This window comes from Ambystoma mexicanum, chromosome 6p, assembly GCF_040938575.1.
Source record: "Ambystoma mexicanum isolate Mex_15411 chromosome 6p, UKY_AmexF1_1, whole genome shotgun sequence".
NCBI lineage: Eukaryota > Metazoa > Chordata > Amphibia > Caudata > Ambystomatidae > Ambystoma > Ambystoma mexicanum.
In genome coordinates, this window is record NC_090935.1 from 581515225 (window position 1) to 581537857 (window position 22633).

The 22633-nt window shown below is 49.4% G+C and overlaps 1 protein-coding gene across 4 annotated transcripts in view; it reads left to right on the plus strand.

Annotated features, from left to right (window-relative positions):
* Positions 1-22633, plus strand: part of HOMER1 (homer scaffold protein 1) — a 1117839-nt gene that overhangs the window by 183101 nt on the left and 912105 nt on the right. For 3 of the 4 annotated variants that reach the window (XM_069627415.1, XM_069627411.1, XM_069627413.1), the window contains one exon: positions 9063-9219. Coding sequence is in view for 3 of the 4 variants with exons in the window: in XM_069627411.1 (XP_069483512.1) it covers positions 9063-9219 (157 nt within the window). In the remaining variant the exon portion in view is untranslated. Of the gene's footprint in view, positions 1-8532; positions 8607-9062; positions 9220-22633 lie in introns of those variants that run through there. The other variant, XM_069627412.1, reaches the window with a different exon arrangement.

Here is a 22633-nt window from a genome sequence, read left to right on the forward strand (position 1 = left end):
ATTCCAGTACATTTATGTTGTTCCCCCCAAGGCTTCCACTAAAGGTTTGTACTCAATAAAGCGGGGTGGTATCTCAGCAGGGCGTGCCCACAGGAGGTCTCTGACTTTCTTCGGGTGGGCGTGTGTATCTTCTATGTATGACCAATAGGTCCCCATGTCGTCCCTCAGGTGCTCAGACTTTGCTCGAAGCTGCGCTGCCTTGTGGTATAACCTGAAGTCTGGGATGCCGAACCCCCCAACGTCTCTGGCAAGGGTCAGTGTAGCGTACTTAACTCTAGGCCTTTTCCCTTCCCATATGAAGTGGTTCACCATGGCTTGTAGTTTCATAAAAAAGGAGTCTGGGAAAGGTTAGGGGAGGGCAGCGAACAGGTACAACAGTCGAGGAAGGGTGTTCATTTTTACTGCCACCATCCGCCCTAACCAAGTGAGGGTAAGAGGTGCCCAGCGAAGTAGATCTAATCGTATTTTCTCCAGGATGGGGGTGTAGTTAACCTCTACCAAGTTTGACAGGTCACTGCGGAGGTGGATACCCAGGTGCAGGGAGGAAGAGTGTTCAACTCTCATTTCACAAATTGTTTTGCTGCCTGCGGTCACCGGCCCCCTGCCCCTATCGACATCACACTGGACTTGGGAGGGCAATTTTCAGCCCTGAGAACCTACCAAAGTCGCTTATCAGGCATAAAGGTTCTGGGAGAGAATCCCGAAAGATTTGTTTGGTTGCAAATGATATTGTTTGCAAATAAAGAGAGTTTACATTCTATATCATCACATTGAATCCCCGAAATCCCCCGGCTTCCCTTAATGCAATCACCAGTGGCTACATGGCCAGTGCGTACAACAGAGAGGATATGGGGCAACCCTGCCTCATTCCTCTATAGAGGTAAAGGGTTGAAGAGACTTTACCATTCATGGTCACCTTTGCAGAGGGGGCATTGTATAAGGTCGATATCCACCATCTGAGGTTAGTACCAAGGCCCATTTTGTGTAGTTCCCTACCCATGTAGTGCCACTCGACCCGTCAAAGGCCTTTTCAGAGTCTATCGATATCAGGTGCGCCTGCAGCCTCCTACTCTTCGCCTCATGCATTAAATTAATGGACTTCCTAATGTTATCCGCCCCCTGTCACCACAGAATGAAACCCACCTGGCCCCTGTGCACTAGGTCATTTGACAGGCAAGTCTGTTGGGTAAAATGTTTGCCATTATCTTGACGTCAGCATTCAACAGGGAAATGGGCCTGTAAGATTGGCACTGGGACCGGTCTTTCCCCTCCTTTGGGATCACCGCTATGAACGCCTCCAGCATTTACTGGGGAGGATCCCAGAGTCCAGAGTGCTGTTGACCTATTTTTCCATGAACGGTGATAGGGTGGAACGGAACCTTTTATAAAAAGTCACCGTAAATCCATCCCCCCCTGGGGTTGTGCCCCCCTTCATGCCACTAATTGTATCAATCACTTCCTGGGCAGTAATGGGCGCTTCCATGGGATCTGCTTTATTTATTTTTATTTTTTGGATTTGTAGAGCACACTACAGCCCACGGGCATCGAGGCGCTATGAGGAAACATAAGAGGGCTTGAATCAGGATTATAGGAATGCGGCCCAAGCAGAATATTACTTAGTACAGATTGTTTCGTTACATAATACATTTGATGAATGTTACTTAGATGCAGACACAGAGATACATACAAATGGAAATAAAGCCCTTTCAGACAAAGAGCCTCGTTTTGATGGCTTTCCGGAGTGCTGCATGAGAGTCAATCATCTTAATCTGGGCCGGGAGGGTGTTCCAGAAGGTAGCAGCCATAGTTGGGAAGCTGGTGCCACCTGTACGCACTCTGCGTGTGAGAGGACCAGTGATTTGATTGGAATAGGCTACTCTAGAAGGTCTAGATGACGTGTGTCTGATGATCCTTTGTGCCAGGTAAGGGGGAGCCAGGCCGTGGAGACATTTATGTGTCAAGGCAAGGGTTTTGAAGACAATCCTTTCCTTGACGGGGAGCCAGTGCACCTGCCTTCTGATCCCCGAGATGTGGTCCCTGCATGAAATGCGGCCCTCAAGGCATTGTTCTGAGCTAGTTGAAGTTTAGCAAGATTCTTGTGGGAGATCACAACAAGGAGGTCATTACAGTAGTCCAACCTAGACCCTATGATAGCCCTAGCAATCGTGATGCAGTTCTGTTGGGTGAGGAAGGGTCTGGCTGCGTTGAGCAATTTGCAATGATACGCTGCGGAGGATGCAATAGCATTAACCTGTCTATCCATGGTAAGGTTTGGTTCGAGATACACGCCCAGTGTCTTGATGACTTGTGAGACAGTGATGGGGATGTTGTCAATGGTGAAGGAGCATTATTGCTTGTCCAGTGTACCCAAGGTGGAGGGGGAGCCAATTAGTAGAAGTTCGGTTTTCTCACTGTTGAGACATAACCAGTTTTCTGCCATCCAGGATTGGATTGTTGAGTAAATGGAGTTGAGGATGTCTGTTGGATATACACCCGATAGTTGGATGAGCACCTGAGTATCATCTGCATAATTGGTATATGAGATACCCAGGGCGTCCTAGATTCTGAACAAGGGCCTCGTGAAGAGGTTATATAGGGTGGGAGCTATGCATGAGTTCTGTGGGACCCCATATTTAATGGGACTAGGGTTGGCACAAGAGGATTCATAGAAGACCATAACTCTTTCCTTTAGGAACAAGGTTATCCATGCACAGTCCCTCGGGGAGAAGTTGGCTGTGAAGGAGAGATGATGGCAGAAGGTTTTATGATCCACCAGATCAAAGGCAGCTGAGAGGTCTAGGAGAAGGAGGAGCGCAGGTTTGCCTGCTTCTCTGAGATCATCCATTTGATTTTTTATGTCAAGTAGTGCCGTTTTGGTGCCATGTTGTGGCCAGAAGCCGGACTGGCGTAGACCAAGAAGGTGGTTATCTTTAAGGAATTTTTGGACTTGCAGGTAGGCTGCTTTGTCCAAAATATTTAACAAAAAGGGGACATTGGTAATAGGCCTGCAATTCCCTGGGACCGATGGGTCAAGGGAGGTTTTATTTAGAAGTGGTCAGACCCACGCTTCCTTGAGTCCAGTGGGGACATGGCCAGACTGGAAGGAGGAATTAATGAAGGCACTTCTCCACTGTGAGATGTGGGATCAGCAGGGAGTCGAAGAGCCTATCAATTTCTGACCCGTCCCCCTCGTACTCTGAGCTATAGAGTGTTTCATGATATAATCAGACCTCCTCAGCTATTTGGGGGTCTTCAAGGACCTTTTCACCTCCATTCGAGCAAACCACATCCATCCTTCTGCTCCTTCTCTGCTCTCTCAGCCTCCATGCCAGAATTTTATCGGCCTTGTCACCCTTTTCCATATACTTTTGTTTCAAAAAGGAGAGTATCCTCTCAGTTTGACTGACAATGAGGGCAATCAACTTGTTTCTATATTCTTGAAATTTAGTACATTGCCCAGGGAACATTTGGGTTTTCAATTTCTCACCTGGTTGTATGGATTCAATCTTCCCTCTAAGGTCTCTCTCCTCGCGCGCACTTTCCCTCTTTCTCCTGGCACCCATCCCTATCAGGATACCCCTAGAAGTGGCCTTAAATGCCTCCCAAACCCTTGCGACCCCAAACTCCCCATTGTCGTTGATCTCAAAAAATTCTATAATCGCTTTCAAAAGAGACTGGGCAAGATCTTAATCCCTCAACAGTTGATCATTGCATGATCACCGACCGTTGTGTTGCCCCCAGTGTGGAAGCCCCCATTTGGACTCTCACCAGGTCATGGCCGGACCATGGAATTATGTCCATCGTGGTTTTAGTCAGGCGTTCCAATAGGGGGATTCCACCAGTATACAATCTATCCTTGAGAAGGTTTTATGGACTTTTGAGTCGTATGTATGAAGCGGGTAGTATGTATGATGCTGGTTCCGGCCCTGGTCCCTTGTGTGGGAGTCCACTACTCCCAGTTCCATGTTCACCCTCTGGAAGCGCTCAGTTAGGCTTGTGTTACCATGCCAGGGGCTAATCTCTTTCGGTCGTATTCAGGGTGTATGACCATGTTAAAGTTCCCTCATATTATTAGTGAACCTTCCGCAAAGGTTCGTATTTTACGATTAACCAAGTCCCTGAATTGGTCTTGGGCTACGTTCGAGCAATAAACTGAGACCACCGTCAGCGGCCATCCCCTTATTTTATTTATTTATTTATATATTTATAACGCGCTGAAGCTTGCAAGCATCATTATCTCCCCTCTCACCGTGACAAATCAGCCCTTTGGGTCCTTAGACTGTGCCTTAATTACAAATTGTAACCTGCTAGATACCAACAAGGCCACGCCTTTAGACTTGGTTGGGCTTGAAGCGTGGAGCACCTCCCCAGGGATCTCGCCTTCAGAGATGGTTCCTTCCCCCTTTGCCAATGGGTTTCTTGTAAGATCATGAAGTCAAGCTTTAGCCTATTGAATTCTCGAATCGTTGGGGACCTCTTGTATGGGGAGTTCAGGCCTCTCACATTAAGCAAACCCAGCGCCAGTGTGCTTATGGTGTCAGCCATCTGGGGGGGCGTAGCAAATTCTCAAAACTCACATTAATAGCGATGTGGTACTCGCTCACCCCAGTGTATGATCTCTGGTGCCTTAATAGCTTCCACCCCCGGCATCAACAAACCCTACATCAATTTCACAACACAGTATATATCTCAACTCAGAAGCTACTGATTCTCACACATAACTTTGCTCCGCTGCCTCTCCCATTGGCCTTCAAGCACTGCGCCACAGCCCCTACGGGGGTGGCTTTGGAGACAATTGGTTTAGTTTCTTAAACTTCCTGTAACACCGAACCCGATGTCTAACCACAAATTCAAATCCATCCGATTTTTGCGGTTCACTCAATTCCTTCCCTCGAGGTTCTTGTGCTGCCCCAGGGGCGGCGTCCCCAGGAGTTCCTGTGTCACTCTCTGGATGTCCTCTTCTGTTACAAGATTGTATTTCTATCGGTCATACTCGAAGGCAAGGTAAAAAGGAAATCCCCACCGATAGCTAACTCCTTTGGCGTTGAGCCACTTTAGGGGGCCAAAGAGCCTTCTCCTCGTCAGGGTAAATGCAGAGAGATCCTGAAAAACTGTTATTTGGGAGCTCTCCCACTCTATCACACCCCTCTTCCTTGCCAGTTGTAGGATCTTTGCCTTTTCTTGCGAGTATTGATCTTGGCCCTCTGGAGGTCCCTCCCGCTCTGTGGGCTCTGTCTCTAGTAGGTTTTTTGGAGTTTCCTTCATTAAACTGTTTGCTGACCACTGCATTTATTGCCTTAATGATGTAATTCTGGGTTTCCCCTTCGCGCTCCGGGAAGCCAAAAAACCTCAAGTTATTGCGGCGTTCGTGATTTTCAAAGTTGTCAATTTTTAGAGCGCATTTCTCCTCTCTACGTTCCAACTCCGAGAGACTCAAATCAATTTGGGTTTCCAGCAGGTCCACTGAAGTCCGGTTGGCTTCTAGATCTTGTATACGGTCGTCCATGCACTCCCCTTTTTTGTCCAACCCATCCAGTCTCTAGCTTATGTCGGCCCTGAAGCCCCTGATTTCCTCAAGGAGTGCCGCCATCCCCCTGCTCATCGACTGGGTATCTTCCGCGGCGGTCGTCGGCACAGTTGACATGGCCGTTTGTGTTGAGGAGGGGCTATGGTCGTGCCTAAACTTTTGGAGGGAGGCTGACCAGTTCATGGGTGGGTGCAAGGAGATAGAGTTCCTCGACTTCTGGATGATATAAAGCCCTGTTAGGCACCAGGGCGGAGGAGGAGGGGGGCAAAGCAGCAGTAGGTTTCAGGGCCTCTTCCGCCCGGGACGCTGGGGTGATCAGTGTCGAGATCTGATCATGTGGCACTCACTGTCTCGCTGGATGGGAATGGGAAGCTCGGTTTCTTTGGGCTGGGGTCTCAGGTTAGGAGCAGAGTTAACCAATGTAGTGTATCTGTGCGAGGCCCCTTGGCTAACCCGTTCTTTTATGGGAATCAAGGTTGATGTTCGCTGGACCCCCGGAAACCCTCAGACGCCGTCCACCACCCCCGTGCGGGGTCCTCCAAGATGCAGTAGGGGGATGATCCGGTTCCCCACTTAGCTGCGATCTTCCAGTCTCCCTGTAGGCAGCGTTGAGTCGATGCAAGGTCAATTTGGGAGGGAGAGGGCTGCCACAACGTCATGGGATTCCAGCCCCCTCGACCCGCGCCCCCGAAGACAGGCGGGAAGAGTGGTCAGGGCGGAAGGCGTAAGCTGGGGCACCCATCACACGGAATGCGGAGAGTGTTGGTGAACGACCCCACAGGGTGAAGTTCTCACAAGTGGTGGTCATAGAACTCTGGGTGATTCTCCCTGAATGTAGAAAGGGGGCACGGACCGTGGATCCTCACCGTGATCCCGGCGTCATCTCAGTTGCCACAGTCGTTTCCTTTATCGCCTCCGTACACATGCCAATGGGTGGCGCGCTGTTCTGGGAATCTGCTTGCCTCCTGCGGGGCCAGCATACAAACCCTCCTGAAGGGCTGAGGATGGAGGGAGGCTGCTTCCCAATGGGGCTTTGGTGAGGCCCCTGCTTTTTCCCAGTAAGTGGGGAGACACGTACCGTTATGGATGGTAGGTTGTAGAACTAGGCTGCGTATCCTCTATCCTTCCCGGAAGATATGGGTAGGGTGTCCCGCTCAGCAGTCCTCACCTGCACTCCCCGCCACGGCTTGAGAAGGAGTTTCAAGTCTCGCCTGCAAGCGGATAGGGGCACCATCTCTGGTGTCCCCCCGCTCTGGTGGAGGCCCACTGGTCTGCTTCTGCCAAACGAGTAGTGTTCCTGCACAGAGTGGAGGGGCTGTCCCCCGCTTCACTGGAGAGTCTTGTGTTGCGCCGGGGCTCAGGGCGTTCAAGAAGCAGGAGGGACGGGTATCCGCAGCCTTCCTTGCGAGATCTATGCTGGGCTAGGGCGAGGAGCCGACACTCCCTGTCTCGCCCCCTGCATCACCGGCGTGGGGCTGCACACTGCTCATCCCTCCCTTACTCCGTCAGTGGCCTCGACACATTCCAGGCCCTGGGGGAACAGGGGAGGCCTGATGCCCCAAACACCTCTCGGTTGACCCCAGGGTCGCCGGGCTGCCTTGGGTCTGTGGGCCTCTTCCAGCCTGCCCACTCTCTGTCTCTCTCTTCCTGGGCTTCTCGTACTGAGGCAGTACGGGGGCTTCGCGTTCTCATCTTTCTCCTTAGCACCCATGTATCGGCTTCTGTGCACCATGGAGTCTGGGGTTTGGACCAGGAAGCACCCCTGACTTTCACACTCACAAGTGGGGAGCTATAAAGCTCTATTGGGGGCTTTGTGGGGGGGGGGGGCTGTACCCATAATTCAGCCCTTGGGAACGGAGCAAAGCATAGAGACTAGTTAATCTCTGCGCCCCCTGGTGGCCACCCCACTCTTCTTTTTCAGTGTTTATTAACTTTTTTTGTTTGGTGCTTTGTTTGTCACTTAATTTTTGGTGCTGGGTCTTGAATCGTTGTCTACACACGGAAGTGTTTCATTGTTCTCTCCACTTGGACAGTTTGTCATGTGCAATATTTTTGGATATATATTAGAATGTCTGAGCCTATGATTGTTTTGCTCAAGTTTTGTTCAACAGCCCATTTGTGAACATATCGCAATATTCCACTATTTGGCGCAGAACTTTTTATTGGGCATCCAGTGTTCAGAATCACCAACTGTTTCTTTTTATGCCTTTTTTAGAATTGTCAATTGCACTGTGCGCTTTTTCTCAAAAGATATGAATAAATGAAAAGAAATAATATATTTCTGTACCTGGTCAATGGAGCTTTTCTCCACAAGGGTACAGCTGCCTTTATGTTTTTCTTATGTTTGTCCCAGAAAACCGGCCAAAATTGTCAATTGGTCCATTACTGTGCCCTCGCAGCAAGGGCAAAAGGGCCTGAGTGGTGGTAAACGTTTTGATGTTTTAGCAGGGCAAAGGATCAGTTGCTTGGCTTATGGTGTACGTACACAGGCTTGGATGAACCTATTGCCCATTATTTCTTTGGTGCCCAGGCCAATTATGTGCCCTAGTCGTAGCCTGTACATACACACGTCATTTAAGAGCATACTGAGACAAGGAAGGGAATTACTAAGTTATTCCCTTCTAATGGCCGTGTTTTTAAAAGTAACCTGTGATATATCACATTTAAACATTAGCTCAAATTAGTTTCCTATTTATATTGTGGCATGGTAGAACGCGAGTAGCTATTTTTTTAAAGGTACCATGTTACTTTGTAAGTACGTCACCAACGTGGTTCTTTCCAGTTCCACAAAGTTCAAATCGACACACGTCTCTTTTTTTTCTTCCACATGTTCCTGTAATATTTCTTTTTGAAGTTTCCTGGCTAGATCAGTGCAGGATGTATGGGAACTTACTATCTTAAAGCGCTCTCACGGAACGGAGAAGCCAAAGTATTTTTAGATGCATACCAAGCATGTTTATGTGTTCCACTGGCATACTTCTAGTTTAGGATCCCAAGCTCCAATTCTGTTAACTGCGCAGAGTGTCGTCCTCCACAACCCACCACGGAGTCACTTTAAATGTTACCTCTGCTAAAACATGTAAGTATAAGGTAGGCATACTCGGGAAAGATTCAGTGAGTGCATGCATCTATTTTTCCTTTACTTTAAAAGAAGGAGGCAGTTTTAGCTGATGGTACATTTCAAGTGGAATTTTTAAATATTTAAAATTAAGATTTGAAATGTTTGTCGTGACATGCGTTCTGTGACAAAACAGTCAACTTCTACTAATGATAAGCCATGTTCGCAGGGAAGATCAGTGGAAGCGTTTTAGTCGATCTGGGAGTGCAATGTTTCTATATCAGAGGGCAAAGTGCTTCTTTCTGAACGCACAGTTAACCGCACATACTTTTGTAATATGACTTCTTGCCCATTGAGAAGTCCTGTCAAATTGGCATGTTATGTTACGAGATCCAAACAAAAAGACTTATTCGTTGCTGGGCAAAATGATTACCCAGAGAATCTCGAATTTAATATTTCTCACTTCATTCCCTTCAGGGAACAACCCATCTACAGCACCCGAGCTCATGTCTTCCAGATCGACCCGAACACTAAGAAGAACTGGGTCCCCACCAGCAAACATGCAGTTACTGTGTCCTACTTCTACGATAGCACAAGAACTGTCTATAGAATCATTAGTTTGGATGGATCGAAGGTAAATACTCCTTTATGCGTACTCATTTCACTAAATATGTTGCCAGCGGATTCACTACCTTCTTCGTATTGCATATATGCATACACATATAACCATACATGTTAATATAGGTAGTTTACTGAACATATGCACTGTTGATATCATTATCAAAATGTTTTCTTTTTATTATCCACAATGTAAACGATATGATCTGTGATTGCCAGAATTGCTTTTGCTTTGCATACATTTTCAATGTTTTTTCACATGTATCTTAATTTGCTATACTAGATTCCGAACAATCTGATGAATAGTACAGAAATCTTAGCCTTTACAATTTGCTTTTTAGTTCCCTTATGCATAGCCCTACCTACCCCCTCCTATTCCTGCCATACTTATCAGCCCCCTTTCATAGGCATCAGCATCATTATTGTCATAATCCAAGCCTTTGATTAGCCCATCACATATATCCTGCTTTCTGGGGTATATTCCTCTTTTCAGGCTTCCAACCTCGTATTGACAATAGGTCAACGACACAAGTTACTGTGCCTCAGTGCCCCTTAGTCCATTTTAGCGGGGTCGTTCTCCACTCCCGATATACCCTGCAACTCTTTGCTGGCCATGTATGTCTTAAAGTTGTCCTATATATCACTGCTTGCTTCTTTTTGGGGTGAACAATCTATCGACCTTCTTTCCTGTTACACAGCAGAAGGTCATGTACCCAAACCACATAAGACAGTGGTCTATTTATCATCCATTTCAGAGCAATGCGTTATTTAGCCTGGACAATTGCCAAGCCATAGAATCTTGCTTGGGCTGGTGACATTTTCTGAGGGGTAATTTGGATCCAAAACCCCAGCATAACCCCTGGTTTTATATGGCCCTGCTCACATTCTAAACTTACCCCCAGACAAGCAAAGGGCCACACTGGAACCACCCCCACCACCCCGGACCAACTGGTGCTGTGAGGCACGCAGCAACCTACAATTAAAGATGTATCTACAGGAGATGGCCCGCAATCCTGGGTTCCTGACCTTAATTAAGGTAAAGTACATGGGAGGGGAGTTTTTGTTTATCCTTTTGGGCATTTTATATAAAAACACAAACATACTTAGAAAGGCTTTCTATTGTGGGGTGCCCCCTTCAGTTCCCCTTCTCTGTTTGTTTTTCTTTATGCAAGGTAAAAGATACCCATCTACAACAAACTCCTATCCATGTGAACCTTGAGCAGGATCCCTATCCACAACCTCACTTAGCTTCCCCATCACTGTTATACTTTTACTGTTTTTCACCAACATTTGTTGATCCCTGTCAATAACCTGGGCAGCTCCAGTCTGTCTTTTAAATGTCGGTCCAAATTACCCACAGAACAGTCATAGTGCATGTCCCAGTACAGTACCTTCAGTGTCTGACTGTACACCTCTCAGGCCATGCTGCCATCTGATGTCGTCCCCGCGAATGTGGCCTCAGGCAAAGGCGGTTCCTATGCGCAGCAGGCCGGGTCTCCGTTCTGTGGCCGCGCTCTGCGCATCCTGGCCCCGCCTGGGGATCTGATTACCCATGGGTACCATTCAGGGATTCACGGACGCTGGGCTGCTGCTGGCACACGCAGCCTGGCCCTTCCCCAAAGCCGGATGGGTGGGTGCTTGAGACCATGGCCCCTTCTGTTTGCTTTTTTTTCTTTCTCCTTTTCTGTATAACTCCTCATCTCTTTCTGCTATTCTTCCGAAAGTGCTTCTCTAACAGTCCTTCTCAGAATCTTCCTGCCAGGCATGTCTATTCTTGTGGCAGGGGAAACCTGCTCATTGACCTGAGTTCCAGTTTTCTATGTGTCCTCCATGTGGGGAAACATGATACAGTCAGGTAAGTCTTAAAGGCAAAGCACCTATACATGTATATTTAATACAGCTATTTAAAACCCTTCTTGTGTCTGTGTATTTTATTTTTCTCTTATTACCACCTTTAGTATTCCCCCTACTTATGACCCCTGACCGGACAGGGCCCCATTTGGGACAGGGGTTACACTAAGATGTCCTTGATATCACCAGAGATGGACTCACCCTCTCAGAGTAAGGACTGTCATGATGAAGATGAACAAAGGATAAACAGGCCATTAATTTCTCAGAAGATTAATTTTCCTGACTTTTTTACCTGAGACATTCCCAGGACCTATGTAGATTTCATGCAATGACTTGGGTGCCTTATTCTGTCAAATGTATAGTACACCATTAGCAATCCCAAGGAGGTATCTGATCTTAAATTGTATTTTTGTGGTATTATGTAAATGTTAACTTACCAGATTGAATTGTTTTTAAGTCCATGAGACTGGGGAGGTATGCCCATGACAAGAGCCCTGAAGTGGGGACTCCTGCAAGCACTGCCAACCCTCTTTTCTTTTAGCAATACGAGGGCCTTCTAGCCCACTCCCATTCCACTATGGGTGCTCATCTTATTATTATTTTTTTTTTATTTTGCATTGTGCATTAGTCTCAAAAGGACTTGTTACACATGTTTCTCACATAACCATGACTACTAATATAACATATTAACAACAATAAACATGAATAATACATTTATATACCACAAAGTAAAAAAGATGTACAATTTGTTTCCAACTAACAAATAAAGACAATTTCTAGTAGGCGAAAGAAGAAAAAACAAGAACAATCAAAATCTCATTTTACAAAATAGACACATAATAAAGATTGCCCACGCTAACAGCTCAGGAAAGTCTTGATTCTATTAAAGACAAGAAAGCAAGCATTATGCTTTACTTTCTTTTAATTCTGCCATATCAGCACTTTAAAACTTAACTTTAACTTTCTTTATTTTCCGTTTTTTTCTTGGTATACCATCAGAAAAAAAAAAATCTAAAAGTTACAAGTTCCATTTCTTAAAATTCGAACTAGGTTCCAAAAACTACAACTCCCATCCACCTGAGGCCCTTTGCAGTCCTGACCTCTGTCCTTGCACCAATCAGTGCCCTGGTCAGGGTATAAACTCTCTCACCCTTAGGTCCCTTCCTCTTTCTTTTGTCCATGATTACTCAATCCCATAAGCATCCAGAACGTGTCCGACGCACTCCATCAGCTCTGCCTTTGATCCGAAGCTGGCTTAACTGCTCGGTCCAACGGGGACAACTTGCCAGATGCCAGAAGATCACTGGTTCACATTCCAACTTGCTCATGACGTCTTCTGCTCGTCTCCTATGAGAACAGAGAATATGAGAACAGAGAATATCACATGAGGGCAGGAAAGAACTACAAATGCTACAAACTGCATCACAATCATTATTCATTTTTAGCTCTAGCGGGTGGGATATAATGCTCGCCTCCTTGTCTTTAATACAAACAAGACTTTCCTGAGCTGTTAGCGTGGGCAATCTTTATTCTATGACAAGACAGGAGGCTCGCATTATGCTTGTTCAAAGCTTGCTAACACTCTGCTTGGTATATCAAAACCGGTTTAAAATAAAAAGTCTTAAAGGTGGATTCAGAAGACCAATCTGCTGACTTCATAATATCTTGTAATGAGACGCCTGTCGCAAACGCCCTAGAAGCCATTACCCCTCTAGTGGAATGAGCCCCAAATAAGGATAAATCTATTCCTGCCCATTGCATGACTTCCCTCACCCATCTCACAATGGTTGCTGTCGCTACTGCTTGGTGTGGTTTTCTATGCGCTATAAGTAACTGGGTTACGCCGCACGGTCTAAGCTGTGCTGTCGCTGCCTCATAATCTTTGATACACTGCGCGATGCATAGCTTCTTATTCTCTGCAAAATATGGGTAGGAAATTACTCTGGAATCGGTTTTAGTCCTTTTAGCGATAGTAAATGCCACTCCTTCCGGATAGAAAATCTTCCTATCAATTTCTAACGCTTTCATGTCCGATACTCTCCGGCATGCTACTAGACATAGGAGCATAGCCAATTTGCCTGACAATTGTGAGCGGGACAAGACTTTGTTTTCCGGCCCCTGAGGAATAATTGGAAAACATCTCTGACGTCCCATAAGACTCTGTATTTTGGCTCTGCGGCCTTCTCAGTTTCATACCTTTAAGGAGACGCAGGACTGCTGGGTGCTCTCCTACTGGATTTCCTTCCACTCTACTGTGTCCCGCTGAAATAGCGGATCTGTAGACACCGATAGCTCTATAAGCACCACCATCCAAGCTAAAAAATTTAGGATGCTCACTAGAGGTGCTGAAATGGGATCCAAACTGTGTTCTGTACACCACTGCGCCCAACTGTTCCAAGCTGCGTTATAGCTCCTGGCGGTGGAAGGCGCCCAGGAATCTCGGATACAATCTGCAGCGAGTTCTGAAATTCCTGGCAAGTTCCATCTCCTCCCGAAACCCTGCAGGCAATCAGCTGCATGGAGCCCGCTTCTATCAGTGGGTGGATTCAGCCGGACAGGGCCGAGTAGAAGGTCCGGGATGCTCGGAACTATCCTCGGAAAATCCGTAGAAAGTTCCATCGCTACTGGAAACCAGGCCTGTGTCCTCCAACAGGGTAACGCCATTACCACCTCTGCTTTGTCTCTGCAGACTTTCGCCAGAGCTCTCGTGATCATTGCAAATGGCGGGAAGGCATAGTGTACTACTCCGTGCCACGGGTGCAGGAAGGCATCTGTACCCGCTGCTCCCGGGTCTATCCTCCAACTGAAGTACTTCTGTGTCTGCGCATTCAGTCTGGACGCAAATAGATCTATGTCTAGGGGTCCCCAAGTCTGCTGGATGCGCTGAAATATTAGAGGGTGTAGCTTCCAGTTGCTCGAGTCTACAAGATATCGAGAGTTCCAGTCTGCTGTTCTGGCTCCCCGGGAGGTATTCTGCGGTCACTGCAATGTTGTTCTGGAGGCAATAGTGCCAAAAGTCCTTTGTAAGTTCCGCTAACATTCTGGATTCCGTTCCTCCTAACTTGTTGATGTAACGGACGGCTGAGATGTTATCCATCTTGAGCAGAACGCAACACCTTACCCTGTCCTTCGTGAATGCATGAACTGCGAAGGAGCCTGCTAGAAGCTCGAGGCAATTTATGTGGAGACGCAACTCTTCGTCGGACCATCTCCCACCTGACTGAATGTGTTCGCACCTCGCTCCCCAACCTGACCTGCTTGCATCTGACTCTATGATCAGTTCTGGGACATCCCCGAAAATCGCTCGACGTTCCAGGCCTATATGTTCTCTAGCCACCAATGTAGCTCTGTCATGGCTTCGTGATCTAAGTCCACCTGCTGATACTTCAAGCCTCCCTGAAGATGCTTGATTTTTAGCCTCTGCAATGCTCGATAATGCAATGGCCCGGGGAAAATAGCTTGAATGGTAGCCGCTAGTAGCCCCACTATCCTGGCCAGATTCCGAAGCGAAATAGATCACTTTGCTATCACTGCTCTCAGCTCTTTCTTTATAGCTCTTACTTTGTGTCCTGGGAGCTCTAGAATCGCTTTCACAGTGTCCACTGTGAAGCCTAAAAATTCTAACCTCTGCACTGGAGCTAAATGGGACTTCTCTAAATTTATCAAAAATCCCAGAGATGATAGGAGCTAGAATATCCACTGCACATCCCTCGCGAGGCTCTCTTTGCTGGATCCCATCACTAGAATATCGTCCAGGTAGATAATCATACGAATGCCTCTCTCCCTGATAGCAGCCGCTACCGGCTTCATCACGTTCGTGAAGGCCCAGGGTGCTTAGGCTAACCCGAATGGCAGGCATGCAAACCGCCAGATCTCTCCTTCCCATCGGAACTGAAGGTATTTCCGAAAGGCTGCTGCTATCGGAATCGTTAGATGCACGTCCTTGAGATCTAGGCGCACTAGCCAATCCCCTGAATGCAATAGGTCTCGGAGGAGGTGTATACCCTCCATCTTGAAATTATTGTATTCCAGCCAGCCATTCAACTCTTTTAGGTTTATGACTGGGCAAATCTTTTCCCGTCTGTGCACAAGAAACATGTTGCTGAGGAAAACCTGACCTTCTGTGATCTCTCGCTCTATCGCTTTCTTTTCTACTAACTTGTGTAATTCACTGTGCAAAAGCACTTACTCCTACGTTCCGTCCCCTTTCCTCCATACTTACGGGACATCTCTCCGTCCTGTGGGACGGGACCGGAGCACTTTGTAAAAAGCATCCACATTTGTTTCAAAAATGTGTCCCTCCTCTCTTTCCTGCGCGGGGCCCGGCACGCGGCCGTAACCCCGCCCACCTTGGCTCCGCCCCGCGCATCGCCCATCAGTCCTTTTCTCTGCACGATCGGGGCCGGACGCACTTGCATCCTCAGAAGATTTTCTTCCCTTTTTCCCTCTCTGGCTCTCGCTAGCGTTCGTTTACTAGTCTGTCTATGTCTTTTAAACTAGATTTTCCAGACTGTTCATCGTGTCACCGTCGCTTCGCAAGGGCGGATCCCCATCCTCTTTGTTTAGAGTGTTTGGGTCCGGAACACCGTTGGGACTCCTGTTTTTACTGTGACTCCCTTTCGGTCCGGGCACTTCAACGTCGGTTGGAGCGGTGGGAGGATGTGTTCGGACGGACTCCTCCTTTGCATTATCAGGCGTTCATCGACGAGAAGAAAAAACGCCCGGTAAGTTCTTTACTTTTCAGAGCACCCCGGCCGGGGGATACCTTTCCGGGTTCCTCTCGAGCCGGGAGGCGCGTTGATCGCTCTGTTACCGGGGTTCGCCCTGAGGTGCCTGTCGGGCCTAATAATTCTACCAGAGTTTTCTTCGAGGGTCTCCGTAAGGGGCCTGTGTCCACCGGAGTACGCTCCGAGGCCCCTCCTGTGGGGGCTGTTTGTAGACCCAGTTCTACTGAGTCGTGGGGTACCGGAGCTTGCTCTGAGGCCGCTCTTTCGGCTTCCCTCAAAAACAAAACCGGGGTGCGCCCCGCGGTCTTGGCTGGACTTGAGGTTACCGAACGGATATTCGAGGCCCGTGCCGATAAGGCTTCTACCGGGCCTAGGTCCGAGGTCCCTCGTACAGAGGCTAAGGATACCAACAGTTCTGAGGGGCCGGGCAAGGCCCTGTCAGTGAAAGTGCACTGTTCCCGCTCTTGTGGTGACACCAGATCTGTTGAGGGGGCAAAGAAGAAAGTTTCTTCTTTTACCGACAGTGCCGAGGCCCTTCCTTCAAAGGCTCAGTTGGCGGTTGGTATGTCGCAGAAACATTCCGGGCCTCATAGTACCGGCTCTGCCGAGGTTCCTTACGTTAAGGCTAAAATTAAGACCCCTGACCCATCGACGGGGAGCCCTGCCTCACGTCCTCACGTGCCGCAGTTCCCCTCAGATGAGGACAAAATGGCGGCCGTTCCCGCCACGACCACGTGGCCATTTTAGGTACTACCCCTACAACTATGCCATCGGCCCCTGGTGTAGGATTCGGTCCTTCGGGTGAACCTAAGGTCCCTTGTGCGCATCCTTACTGGCCGGTTTATGATTGGAACGCCCGGATGCCTCTTCCGCACAATGTTTCGTTGCCCGCGGGGGGAGGCTCCCTTGATTTATGTGGATTCGTCAGTGGAGGGGCCGGTGTGGCACCCTTCTCCGTTACGTCCCTGGATTTGTCCACCTCATGAGAGGCCTCCTCAGGTTCCGAAACAATCTCCTGAGGACGCTTTTTTTGGTAAATTTCAAGTGCTTATGCGCACCGACCCCTTGAGGGAATATTTCAAAGGGCTTTTCAAGGAGATATGTCCACCCACGCCTCCGGCTCCACCCGTTCCGATAGTGGTGCCGCGGGCGCCTCCTTTGCCCGTGGTGCCTCCCCCTACGCTTCTGCTTGTGCCACCATTGTCCCCAGTGGACAAGGCAGTGCCTGACACGGCTCAGCAGGATCCTGACCTGTCAGATGACCCTCAAGGTGATCAGGACAACGAGGACCTTCCCCGCTCTATCAGAGCTTTCCATGACCGGGTGCTGGACATGATGAGTTTCTTAGATGTTCCAGTGCCCGAGGCACCTGCTCCGCAGGAGGGCGTGCTTTCTGGGGCGTTCACCTTGTCTCCTTTGGAGCATACCGGCCTGTTCTTGCAGAAGGACGTTCTGGCCGAGGTCCGAAGAGTTTGGGAAAAGCCACACTCGGGACTTTTTGTCAATAAAAAGATTGACACGAGGTACAGGCTGCATTCTTCGGAAGAAGTGGCCTTGTCATCTTGTCCCCTTCCCTCCTCCACAGTGGTGGCTGCGGCTACGTTGCAATCCAGGCCTGCAGCATCCTCCTCCGCGACGGCTACTCAGGTCCTGGGAAAGGAGGACAAGCTCCTGGACTCCCTAGGGAGGAAAATCTTTGCCAATTCGGCCTTACAGCTCAGGTAGGCCAATGCAGAATTGATTTTGGCGGGGGCTAACTTGCGGATGTGGAGAGGGCTGTCGGAGTTTGAGGATCACATTCAGGTCGAGAAGTTGGAGGATTTCAGAGGAGGCCTTTCCAATGCCAGGGTCTTGGCCCAGTATCTCCTGGAGGCTGCGGCTCATCACGTAGGCACCTCGGCTCGGGGTCTGATGCTTGGGGTTGATACCTCACGGCAACCGTGGCTGCATGCCAGTAAGTTCTCGAAGGAGGTGCAAGACAAGGTTCTGGACCTTCCATTTGATGGTAAGGAGCTTTTTCACTCTTCTACTGATGTAGAGCTCACCATAACCAAAGATAGCACTCAGGCGCCTAAATCATTGTCTGTTCTGGTTAAAGCTCCCTTCAAGTCTCAAAGGCTGTTGTCGCAAGGTCGACCTCCCTCTGGTTTTAGGGACTTCCTCGACCGCAAATCTCGCAGAGTGGATACTCCTGCGGGGAATAACCACCGTAGACAACAGCATACGCGGTTTTTCTCCCGCTCCTCAGTCTCCTCATCAGGTTCAGGTGGCACCGCCACCGATAAGCCTGCCAAATGAGGGTTTCCGCGCTCACACGAGACCCCGGTGGGAGGACGCATTGCGTCTCATTGGGAGGCGTGGCAGGCCATCACAGAAGACAGATGGGTCTTGTCAGTTGCTCGAGCGGGCTACCGCTTACCTTTACCCCCACCCCTCAACCCTCCTTTTCAGCTGTCGGGCTCACCCTCCCTCAAGGCCGAGGTTCAGAAACTTCTGCATCTCAGAGCTGTGGAACCCGTTCCCCTTGGGGAGCGAGGGGAGGGCTTCTACTCCCGGCTGTTTACGTTGCCCAAACCCAACCAGGCTGGCCTGCGCACCATCCTAGACCTTTCCCAGTTCAATCTTTTCCTACCCCAAGAGAAATTCAAGATGATCACGCCTGGCCAGATTCGCTCCTCTTTGCAGATGGGCGATTGGCTCAGCGTGGTGTATCTTCAGGATGCCTACATGCATATCCTGATTTGGAATCCACACGGGAGATACCTCTGCTTCTCTTTGGGAGAGGAGCACTTCCAGTTTCATTTGCTTCCTTTTGGCCTCAGTTCGGCGTTGCGTGTCTTCACGAAGATGATGTCGGTGATTGCGGCCTATCTTCGTCTCCAGGGTATCCATGAGTATCTGTATTTGGACGACTAGCTCTTATTCCCGGGGTGCGCCCCGAGGCCTTGGTGGGGCTTGGTGCTACCGAACGGATGTTCGAGGCCCGTGCGAGTAAGGCTGTTACCGGACCTGGGTCCGAGGTCCCTCGTACAGAGGCTAAAGCCACCAACATTTCTGAGGGTCTGGCAAGGCCTTATCGGTGAAGGTTGTTTCTCACCGTTCATGCTCTTGCGGCGACACCAGATCTGTTGAGGGGGCAAAGAAGGGAAATTCTTCTTTTACCGGCAGCACCAAGGTCCTTCCTGAGAAGGCTAATTTGGCGGTTGGTATGTCGCAGAAACATTCCAGGCCTCATAGTACCGGCTCTGCCGAGGTGCCTTATGTTGAAGCTAAAGTTAAGACCCCTGATCCATCGACGGGGACCCCTGCCTCACTTCCTCACGTGCCGCAGTTCCCCTCAGGTGATGACAAAATGGTGCCCGTTCCCGCCACGACCGCGGCGGCCATTTTGAACGCTACCCCTACAGCTGCGCCATCGGCCTCAGGTGTAGGGCTGGGTTCTCAGCCTTGTGCGCATCTTTATCGGTCAGTTATGACCGGAATGCTCGGATACCCCTTCCGCACAATGTTTTGTTGCTTGCGGGGTGGGCACCTTTGGTTGATCTGTCCATCCAGATATAGGCCATGCTTCATGGCGTCTGGCTGCTTGCGGTGCACATCCCGGGTCAGCTGAATGTAACTGCGGATGCCCTCAGCCGGCGGACAGTGGTCAGCTACGAGTGGGCGTTGAAAGCGGAGATCTTCTCATGGATTTTCTCGCTTTGGGGCACACCGGAGGTGGACCTCTTGGCCACGGCAGTAAACAAGAAGCTTCCTCGGTACACCTCCAGAGGGGGGCTGGGAGCCTCCTCTCTGGGGGACGCACTCGAGATTCCATGGCACAACATGAGAGCTTACGGCTTCCCGCCTCTTCCCCTAGTTCATCGAGCAATTTGGAAGTTGAAGAGCTCTGTCAACTGTTCTCTTCTACTGATAGCTCTGTGGTGGCCGGCCAGGTTTTGGTTCTCAGAACTTCAACACCTGTCGGTGTGTCCGCCGATCAGGTTACCATTAACTCCCGGTCTTCTTCACCAAGGGGAACAGCAGATGTGGTACCCCTCCCCACAATCGCTCAATTTGGCGGCATGGTGCCTGAGTTCGAGTCTCTAGAGCATTTGGGTTTGTCTGCGGATAACATGCGCATTATCCAGGCAGCCAGGAAACCCTCGACCAGATCCCAATACAAGAGTAAATGGCTCAGGTTTTGTCATTGGTGTTTGGAGAAAGAATTGAACCCGAGGGTGGCAACGATTGACACAGTGCTGTCCTTCGTATCCTCCCTTGCAGAGTCAGGGGTTCATGTGCTGTCTTGCAGGATTTATCTCTCTGTGATTTCCGCTTACCTCTCTACAGACCGGTGTTCTTATTCTTTAACTAACCCGGTGGTGAAGAGACATTTTGCTGGCTTGACACGCATCTACCCTCCGGTTCGTAGTCGGCACCCGCCTTGGGACCTAAATGTAGTCCTGACGGCGCTGTGCCATAAACCCTTTGAGCCAATGGCTATGGTTGACTGCAAGTACGTGTCCTGGAAAGTGTCATTTCTGGTAGCTGTTACGTCAGCGAGAAGAGTGAGTGAGCTCCAGGCATTGTCGGTGGAGCATCCTTTCTTGGTCTTTCACAAGGACAATGTAGTCCTTCGGACGAACCCAGCTTTCCTACCAAAGGTAGTGACCGAATTCCATCTGAATCAGTCGATTTCCCTTGCGGTCTTTTTTCCGAACCCTGCCTCGGAGGCGGAAAGGGTTCTACACGGCCTGGATGTCCGAAGAGCTCTTAAGTTCTACCTGGACAAGACTTCCGAGCTTCGGAGATCTTCCCAACTGTTTGTGACCTTCGGTAAACCTCAGGGCAGGCCGGCGTCTAAGGCATCCATTTCCAGATGGATTACCGCCTGTATCATAGAATTTTTCACTGTCCAAAAGCTGAAACCTCCTAAAGGTATCCATGCACACTAGGTGCCAGGCAAGGCAGCCGCGATTGCTTTTCAGAAGTATGTTCCCTGGGAGTCCATCGCTAAAGCAGCTACTTGGGCCTCCCCATCTGCTTTCTGTAAGCATTACTGCCTCGATATGAGCTCTAGAGCTGACACTTAGTTCGGCCAGGCTGTGCTGAAGAACCTGTTTCAGTAAGGGGTATTTCCATCCACCCATAGTTCCTGTAAGGAGTGCTTGGGAATCTCCCATAAGTATGGAGGAAAGGGGACGGGACGTAGGAGTATTACCAGGTTACTCACCGTAGTGACCACCTTACTCCTAGTCCATAGTCCCCTTTCCTCCATACGCCCACCCGCCGTCCCCTCTAATAAGGTTCCTCTGTTATTGCTAATGGGTCTTTGACCCTGCGATAGAAAAGGACTGATGGGCGATGCGCGGGGCGGAGCCAAGGTGGGCGGGGTTACGGCCGCGTGCCGGGCCCCGCGCACGAAAGAGAGGAGGGACACATTTTTGAAAAAAATTTGGATGCTTTTTACAAAGTGCTCTGGTCCCGTCCCACAGGACGGAGATATGTCCCGTAAGTATGGAGGAAAGGGGACTATGGACTTGGAGTAAGGTGGTCACTACAGTGAGTAACCTGGTAATTCACATCCTGTGACATGTAAATGGGGGCAGATTCTGCGTCCTGACTCGATATGCCTATGAAGTGTAGCTGTAGACCCGCTATTGCCCGTAAAACCCAAGCATCGCTTGATAAAGCTTGCCATTCTTTTAGAAAGTGGAAAGTTCTCCCTCCGATAGGAACATTTGGTGTACTCACCGCCTGCTGCACTGGGCTGACGGAATGATCCTCTGCCTCTGCGGCCCCTTGGGTGTCTTCCTCTGTCTGGGAAAAAGGTGTCTGGTTGTAGGCCTTCCCAATACTGTGCGCGTGGACCCTGAGGCCTTCTTTGATAGTTGTAGCGACCGGACGAGAGACCTCTGAACTGTCCGGTCCCAGCAAAAACACGCCCCGGGAAAATCTTTTTTATAGAGCTCTGGGCTTTTTCAAGAGCTGTGTATGTACCCACAAATTGGGACATGTCCTTAGCGAAGGCTTCTCTGAAAAGAAGGCCTTTGGCACTTTCTCCCGCTTCATATGTGGCCAGGTCACTAAGTTTGCTATCAATTTTCAGGAGGACACCCCTCCTCCTCTCCGAAGAGAGGGCGCAGTTAACGTTACCCAGAAGACATATTGCTCTTTGCGCCCAGTTCCCTAGGGCTTGATTATCCACTGGGATACCAGTGTCCTTTGACTTCTCAACTAAGTCCATTATCTTAGCTAATGGTCCTGCTAGGTCCAGGAGCTTGTCCTGGCAACCTTTCCATGCGCGATCGACACCCTTCCCAATGTCTTTCGCTGATTCGGTCACAAAAGTGACCATCTTTGGGTCCAGGTCTTGAGTGTCTGCCAGCTTGCCGGGCAGCTCGGGTCGCGGACATTCTGCTCGTATGCGGGATCTAACTTCCCTGTCCAGTGGCTTCCGGATGTGTTGAGACATATACAATGCCACTCTAGGAGAGGGCAGCCATTCAGAAGACCTTGGGTGCCTAATGGTCTCAGATCAAACATATCAATTATGTTGTCTTCCTCTTCGGGAACTTCCTGTGAAATGGGTTGAATAGGTTGAAGAATTTCTTCTTCTTCCTCTTCGCCGCCTTCGTCGTCGGGGGCGTATCCCTCTTCGTAATCACTTGAATTGTCCACCCCTGGGGCAGGGAGTCTGTTGTGACTATCTGCCAGCTTAACTAGAAAGGCTTCTTTCAATCTGGCGACTGGGTCGGTCTGACTTTGGGGAACAGCGTTAACCCTATCCTTTGTGCCCGAAGAGGTCAAAGAGTCTGCGCTCTTCCGGGCCTTCTAACACCCCTGATTTTCAACCCTCTTCTGAGGGTG